The sequence below is a fragment of the Rhagoletis zephyria genome, unplaced genomic scaffold, assembly GCF_001687245.7.
Source record: "Rhagoletis zephyria isolate East Lansing unplaced genomic scaffold, Rhagoletis_zephyria_1.1 Rzeph_scaffold_04650, whole genome shotgun sequence".
NCBI classification, from domain to species: domain Eukaryota; kingdom Metazoa; phylum Arthropoda; class Insecta; order Diptera; family Tephritidae; genus Rhagoletis; species Rhagoletis zephyria.
In genome coordinates, this window is record NW_016161733.1 from 1 (window position 1) to 8,652 (window position 8,652).

General features: G+C 33.1%; 1 protein-coding gene across 1 annotated transcript in view; it reads right to left on the bottom strand.

The window, feature by feature from the left end:
* Positions 1–1,064: 1,064 nt before the first annotated feature.
* Positions 1,065–8,652, bottom strand: part of LOC108371019 (neuropeptides capa receptor-like) — a gene marked incomplete at its 5' end in the record, with an annotated part of 33,539 nt that continues 25,951 nt past the window's right edge. The window contains 2 exons of the mRNA XM_017626496.1: positions 1,065–1,208; positions 6,419–6,529. Coding sequence (XP_017481985.1) covers positions 1,065–1,208; positions 6,419–6,529 — 255 coding nt within the window. The remainder of the gene's footprint in view (positions 1,209–6,418; positions 6,530–8,652) is intronic.

Sequence of the window (8,652 nt, forward strand, 5' to 3'; positions counted from 1 at the left end):
AGATTGCCTTTGAGCAATTTTTCTTAAACAACGTGGCATTTAAAAATTCTTTTAATGAAACCCTTCAAGTGCGACACACTTATTCCCGGTGCACATTTACATACATAGTTCAGCTTAGCACATATGTATATGTAGACATTAAAGACATTTAAAATACATATATGTATGTATTAAAACTATTTACATATATACACTTTAGAGAAATTAATTTTTATTTTATAATTTTCCTCAACAAAGTTTTTAAAAAAAAGTTGGTTATTTCTCTGGACTTTTGTACTGACCTTTCCAGTTGTTAAGAAGAGACTTTTAAGTAATAGTACATCTTTACATACCTTAACAATGCGGTGCAATTTAAATCTGACGACTCCTGAATAAGGAAAAAATATACATGTATGTATGTTTATAATTGTATACATACTTATGCGATAAAGTGTCTCTGAAGTCACGGAAAAAACTAGACAAAGGATAACGGAAATTAGTTCCAAAACAATTCATATATGTATATGTGACTTTGAAATATAGTCGGGGTCAAGTCAGGTTTCCATTAAAGCATAATGTATTTAAAATTTGTATTAAGATTTTAAATTCAATATATTCTTTTAAATTTTCGCAATCTCATAATTTAACGTGAAGTACCTAAAACTTGTAACATTTGATATATTAATGGTTTAGTTTCGCACGAAAATGTATATATATATATGGTTTGGCGATAGGAAAAGAAGAAAGTGTATTTTTTTAGTTCGCTTCCATAAAAAGTTATTAAAAAGTATACGTTAAAACCCCACTTCTTTTGTTAGAGCTACGGTCTTTCATGGCCAGTTTTTTTCTTTAAATAATACCAAATAAGTATGTATGCAGCATACTATACACAGTTTTTCAATCAATCATAATTTCAGTATTTTCTTACTTTCAAATTAACGCTTTTATAGCTAAAACCAATTTTTCATTGACTAATCTTTCTAACTTAAAAATACATTTACCATAAGCATCTCAAATCTTTTCGTCGTTTATTTATCATTCGCTCATTTAGTCGCAATTTTTTTTCGTCCATTTTTTCGATTTATTTAAATACAAGTCTCATTATCCTTGCTCATCAGTGTTGCTTCAGCTTCATTTTCAGTGAATACTTTTGGACGTCCATTGATGCCACCATTGTCCACTACGACTACAACATTTGTGCCAAACTTTGCTGTATTCTCCAGCACATCCTATGGAAGTGCGAAATAGAAAGAAATAGTGAAAAGAGAAAATGTTTTAAAAACGCGTGAATAATAACAAATTGCTTAGATCTAAAAATACGCATTCAATGCAAGGAATAGTAGGTGATGCACAATACAAAAAGATAATTCAAGTAAGCAAAGCAACAGTGACATTTCATTGAGCATGTGAGAGCAAAATGTAATTTTTTCTCTTCAACATTCTGCTATGTTTTGGTTCGTATTGAATTTTTTAGTAGCCAAAGTCGTGGACAGCAGAAAATTTTTGTGCTGCAAATTTTATTAATGACAAATGACGTTGCCCCCGATTCTTGTTTTTAGCTGTTGCTGTTGTGTGTTGTAATAATAAATCTTCATAAAATTTGTGTTATAAACTTGATATATGAAACTATGTGCAAAACCTTAAACTTTTTGATTCTTTGTACCTTGTATTGTAATTCACATAAAACCGATTTTAAACAGATCTTAAATGCAAGCACTTGACATTTCGAATTGGCATGAGAGAAAAAGGACTGGCATGCTCTCTTGAACTCAGTTAAATTTGCTTAGGGCCCAAACGAAAGGAACGTGTGTATAGGCATTACGGGCTCCATGAGTACAACGTCAGAACTGGCTCTTAATGCAGTTTAAAATTTGCCAACTCAAGATATAGCGATCCAAAAGGAGGAAATGAGAACGAAGTGTCGAGTGTACTGTTTTGGATTTTGGCACGATGGGCGGAATTCCGGGCACAGAGAGTTTTTTAGAAGCGCCTCTTCAAAAATAGTCCAGGAATGTAAGTTGAAGTTGAACTCGGTGGCACGGAGGAATGAGTTTGTGCTCGTGTGAGTGCCAGAACACTGCGGTGTACAAGGCAAATGAACTGGCTGATGAACCAGCGAACTGCGCTTCTCTGGAGCGTTCAATTGAACGGGAGCCAATTTGAAAGCCGAGAATATCGGGAAAAATCGCGTACAATTAGGCTGGTATTGACACCTGCAAAACAAGCAAGTGTTTTCTGAAATGAGCTGATAGGGTGGTAGCAAAATTCATTCTCAGACAGAGGAGAGTGATCTACTAGCGCTGATATGACTGAAGACAGGGCGCAACACATGGGGTCAACATATGGTCACCATATGTATCATCGACTATTTATGCATTGTGTACATCTTGTTTGGATAGCGTACAGACATTGTGACAATTTCTCTGCCGCTCGCCGGCCTTCGCCAGAATTATATGGTACATATTTGGGCCAGATATATTGAGAGTGGACGAGATATACTCTCTTTCCCTCGACCAACTGCTTAAGCTTATAAAGGAGTCTGGTAAGCGTGCAGAGCTTGCAATGGCTTTGCAAGATTTGGAGAATACCCCTTATGTGTACCTACGGTTGTTGCTCCTAGTCCTTTCAAATTTTGTTCTTGCAGGGTAGAGCGCATCTAGCGTTTTCTACCTCCGCTCTTTATTATTTTTATTTTCAGAAAAGTTAAGTGTTGACAACAATTTTTAAAAATTCGCGCCTTTTGGCAGCCTAAAATTTTTGCCATTTCATCAGGAAGTTCGAAAGCCATTTTTATCATATCGGTTATTGAATAGGACTAGTTCAATTTTGATGGGGCTAACCCTTGGATTGCTTCTTGCTGCCCACCTTGCCAGGTCGTTGAATGCAGATTGTGGCAACCGCAACTTCCTTAACGGCCTTCGATGCTGTATGAAGCAGAAACTCATTTAGCATACGGAGTTACATTTTTCCTTATTTTTGGTTAGGCTTTTAATTGTACATAAACATAGACATGACAGTAACTTCAAGTGTTTAATATCTTTGATAAGAAAATATAAAACAAAATTTTTTAGTGAAATCGAAAGAAAAGAAGAAACAAAGAAGAAATTATAAAGATTTCTACAAAATGCCATCCATGTTTTTCTTCTATCCATTAAGTTGTTGTTATTGGCAGGAAAGCAATTAGCGAAGCAAAGTTTTTACGTATTCACTTATTCTTCTACTATTTTTTCTTTGCAAATGTAAAGTTTACTTTGGTTACTTTTAGGCTTTGGCGCAGCGTAAGAGCTAAAAGTGAATATGTTAAAAGCACCTGTTGACGTTAAGCCTCCACATAAGTAGGGATTAATAATTGTGCAAGTATTTACTTTGTACGAGAGGTAATTTCGAGCTTAAATTAATGCATAGGCGAGCAACTGAATGAAAGAAGTAATTAGTTTGTTAAAAAGTTTTAGAGTACCCGGTAATACATATTTAGTTAGCTCATGAAATTTTTTGTGAATTAAACCTACTATTAGATAAATGTACAGGCATTAAGACACAGCATATGCTAACGATGTGATGGTAGGTAGCGATGTGCTGAGTCGATACTTGTAGGTATTGATCGATACTCGGTACCGATTTAAAAAGTATCCAATAGTTTCAACACTCGGTACTGACATATTTAGGTTTCTAATAATCAAAAGCGTACATAGGCCAAAAATATGGAAAAAACAATTCAGGGGAGACTCGCCTATCAAAAGCAGAATGTGGGGGCCAGTAGAGCTTTTAATACTGATTTAAATGAAAAATGTAATAATAGCTATGGAATTTTTTTTCTAAACTTGAAATATATATAATGGGGAATTTTTAATGTAAAGAATCGGTATCGGGTACCGAAAAGAAAGTATTGGGTACCAAAATCTTTTTGAAGTAATGGGTACCGACAATTCAGCACATCACTACTGATAGGGTGATACTTAAAATACCAATCCAAAATTGTATAAGGGACCCCTTTATTTTATTCCATGTATAAAATAAAAAGAAAACACGAAAAGGTCAAAATTAAAAAAAAACTTAATCCAAAGTTTAAAATAAATTAATTTTTTTAGTATCGGAAAATTCGACAAAATTTTGACTTCAAAGCTGATAAATTTGATATAATATTGAAACTTATTCATACGCTCGCTAAGTTATACGTGGTGAAAGCCAAATTTTGTTGAATATTCGGGATAAAAAAAAAATAAATTAAAATAAATTAAATTTTTTTAGTATCGGAAAAATCGACAAAATTGTGACTTCAAAGCTGATCAATTTTATATAATATTGAAACTTATTATTACGCTCGCTAAGTTATACCTCGCGAAAGCCAAATTTTGTCGAATATTCGGGATAATAAAAAAAAACACAATATTTTCAGAGCCTGATAGCGACCACTAATCTATACAAAATGAGCTTCCAAACTACTGTGAGTACGCTATCACTCGCGGATGGGCGACTAGGCGCGAATGTTGCTCCACGTAACGGAAAAGGGGTTTCCATTTAGTAGCTTTCCATCAACGATTTGAAACTAATTTTGAACTTTTTACGCACACATCGCCTTTTGGTGGAATCCAACCGGGACTAAAAACTTCGCCAATTGGCTCAAACTTTTGGGAATTTGTGCTAGTCGTTTATCGTAATTTCAGACAGTACACTTGGTCCTTCCACTGTGTTCGTGGGAATCTCAGTTTTGGGGTAAGGTCTTCTAAGCATGGGGTGTAAGGTCTTATCAAGCGTGTTGTGCGAAAGACTGAAGCCGACCGCCAAACAACTGACTGCGACCTTATCAGTGTGGCTTTTAACCAGGCAAATTCACCATATAAATATTGGAAAAGACTCGCTCAAATATGATCGACACACCCTATATATTTGCCGATTTCAGAGCCACTTTGCAGGCACGATAATAATTTGTCCCTATGCCGCGATGTCTGAATTTGTTATCGCCATGAAACTGATAACACTATGTAAAATGACGGTGAGTAAATGCCATCAGTTCCGTCAGATCTGGAAAGGACCTCTTCGAGCCTTGTGGTACCAAAAGAGGTTTCCGGCAGCAATGCTGGCTTGATCATGTCGCATAATTATATAGAAATGCTCCAGCTCTGAAAGTATTCAACGAGAGTTGCGGTGCGGTTAACCGAGGAAGAGGAAGGTCTTCTCTTCTATGGAGAGACCAGGTACAAAAGGACTTGGCTTTACTTGGCACAGAAGAGAAAAACGGGTGTGCTTTTTTGGACTCGGCCAGAATCGCTTAATCGTGCTGTCCTCTTTAGGCATGGATCCGCCAGCTTAACCTAGTGCAGTGCCCAATTTAGTTTTCTGCAGTACCCAATAACTTTCTATTGCCCTGATTGCTTTACATGGCATCAACAACTTTAATCACTTTGCATAATTATGACACAAAAAAAAAAGTGAAGAAGACAACGAGAATTGGTTTTACTGAACCACCATACTTGAAACTATGTTTAGTAATAACAAAAACCTCCCATTTACGAAAAATAGACTTCATTTGAAAATGGGTAAGTGATGAAATTGATGGTTCACAAAGGCAATGGTATGGTATGCACAATAATCGCATGCAAAACACCAAAATGAAAATTCAAATTATTTATTCTGTTGAAATGTTTTCATTTGACAGTCTTTCTAAAAAGCCAGCAGGCAGTGGCTTATAAGACAAACAATCAGAATGAAAAAATAATGGCTTTGATAACGTTTGCTATACAAAAGGAATTAACAGTTGTCATCAACACAAGGCCATAAAGCATTGGAGGAGGCTTAGAGCAGATCAGCAGGATAGCATCAGAGGCAGCATGTATGCATGTGCGGGAGGGCAAGGAGAGATTAAAAAGCTATGGGTAACGATTTAAAAACTTTTGCATTTTCAATTTCTGCCAGCATGCCATAGCTGGTATTGGTATGTCAATGTTACTATCGTACATAGTACTCGTATTATTATTTTTTGTTTTTTTTTGTTTGTATGTACATACATATTGTATTGGTGAGTTGTAATGGAATTATAACGATATCTCGAGCAGTATTGCATTCTTGTTTAACTTTATGTATATGTATATATGCAGTACTTGTTTATCAATGAAATATATAAATGCATGTAGATATTCTGTAATGCAGAGAAGCTTAAAAATGCGAATTATTAATGCACACATATACTCTATAAAGTGCTTGTAAAACTAATACCGAGAAGTGTTTATTTTTCAGCTAGAATCTGCATAAATATACGATATACACGATGTTCAAAATGTGATTTTAAACATGAGTTGTTTAAAATATATGTACAGACAAAATGTTTAAAAATGCAAAAAGTTTGAAAGTAAAAATTATTTTTTTACTAATAATAAACATTAAGTGCTTATATTTACTCAATTTAAAACATTATATATGTACATATTCTTTTTTCACTCACCTGCTTTAATGGCATCGCATAGTCTGCATCTTTTGCCCACAGCATATTTTTCGATTTAATCGAATTGCGATCTTTGATGTTATTCATGTGACGCAATGAACGTACGCGTATCTGAAATGAAATTAAATGTATATATTTTTTTGCGGAAAGGAGGGTAGATAGTCATGAAATGCCATAAATGTGTTTTTTGTTTTTGTTTTATAAGCTGTGAAAGCCGGCATAGTAAACCATTTAAGTCCTCCTGAAACCTTTTGTTGTAAATTTTTCAACAAGTTAACCCGTTATAACTTTTTGACTTTCAAAAAAATGCTAAAAATTGTCCTCTGCGTTAATTCTGAACTTTACCCTTAAATATGTTAACATTCCAAAGTGTCTCCGAAATTCGTAGAGGATGAAAAACTGGATCTTTTTTGTAAATATTTTATTTAAAATGAACAAAAGCAGTTGACTTACATAAATTTTAGAAATGTGAAAACTCTCGTAAAAAATGCTTTTAAAATTATTTTATCAATTAAGTAAGTTAAGTTTGACTTTTAAAATAGGTAACAACCTAATTCAAAAATATTTTCGAGCTTTCCTTAACTTTTCTTTTTTGGCGTCCGTAATTAATTTTTAATTTTACTGACACTTTTAAACTGATGGGAACCCTCTTCGAAAATATTTATTAAATAAAGCTTACTTAAACGCTCTTTTTGGAAACCCATATCAAAACATTTCATATAGCTTGTCAATAAAATTTATTTTGAACTACTAAACAAGCGGCAGCCCTCTTCAAACAAGTTTTCTAAATAACGCAATTTTAACCTCTATGGTAACCATATTTAAATATTTCATTTAATTTTCTTAATTGATTTCGAAACGCTAAAGGTGGCGACCCCAGTCAAAAATATTTTCGAAACTATCCTACGACTCTCCCGTTTGGCACCCGTATTGAAATATTTCCCTTGACTTGTTATTTTAATTGATTTTGAGTTTCTAAACAGGTGGCACCCTCGTAAAACATATTTTCGAAATAAATATTGGGTAAACCTCTCTCTTTTAATACCCACATACAAATATTTCCTTGAGCTTGTTATTTTAATTGATACTGTTGATAAAGTATATTTAAAACACCGCTCGCTGAACACCCATTATAAAATATTACATTTAACTTGTTAATTAAACTAATCTCTAAACAAGTGGCAACCCTATTCAAAAATATTTCCAAAAGAAAGCTGTCTTAAACTCTCTTGCTGGACACCCATATTAAAATTCTAATTTAACTTCTTAATCAAAATAATTTTGACTTTTTAAACAAGTGGCAACCCTGGCCTAAACTATTATAAAGCGTTCTTAACCCCCTCTTGTTTGATACCCAAAATAAAATGTTTGACTTAACTAGCTAATTAAATTGCTTTTAGCTTTTTGAACAGGTGGCAACGCTCTTTAAAAATATCTTCCAAATAAATCGTCTTTGAACCGGTTTCGTTTGATGCCTACATTTTTATAATATTTTATGTAACTTATAAAGAAATTTATTTTAACTTTTGAAGAAGGTGGCAGCTCTTCTTAAACAAATTCTGTATGATAGTCATCTACTTACGGAATTTTTGCATCATTATCAATTTTGTGATTCTTCAAATTTAAAGTCCAAATTTTTAATCATATACATACTTACTATAATTTTTTGACTAGCTATAAGGAAGCATCCCAGAGGGGAATACTAATTTAATAAACAAGTTTCAGAAGGCTTTATATCAAAAATATTTTTATAGAGGGTTGCCACCTATTTGAGAGTCTTATTAAGTTAGAGTTAAATGAAATATTTGATTATGAGTGCCAAACGAAAGAGGTTTAAAAAAGCTTTATTTCAAAACAAAAAAAAAGTTTTAGAGAGGGTGCTAGCTTTAAAAGAAATCAAAGTAAATTTTAGTGAATAAGTATTTGCAATCCGAATATGTAGGCTTTGCATTTTATTTTGAGGTCCCTTTATAAATGATTTTCTACCCTTCCCAAATTTAAGCCAATTTATTCTGTTTAAGCTGAATAATGCAATATATTACGATATAATATTGATATGAAACAAAAAATTTTGGTATTTTCTTTACGCAAATTTTTCAAAAGAGTTGTGGCTGATAAAAAAATAAAAATAAAAAAAAAATTTCTGGAATATAGTTCTCATCTTCAAATTGTATATTTATTTGTAATACAATTTTTTATTTCTGGTTAAATAATTTATTTATTTATGATACGTT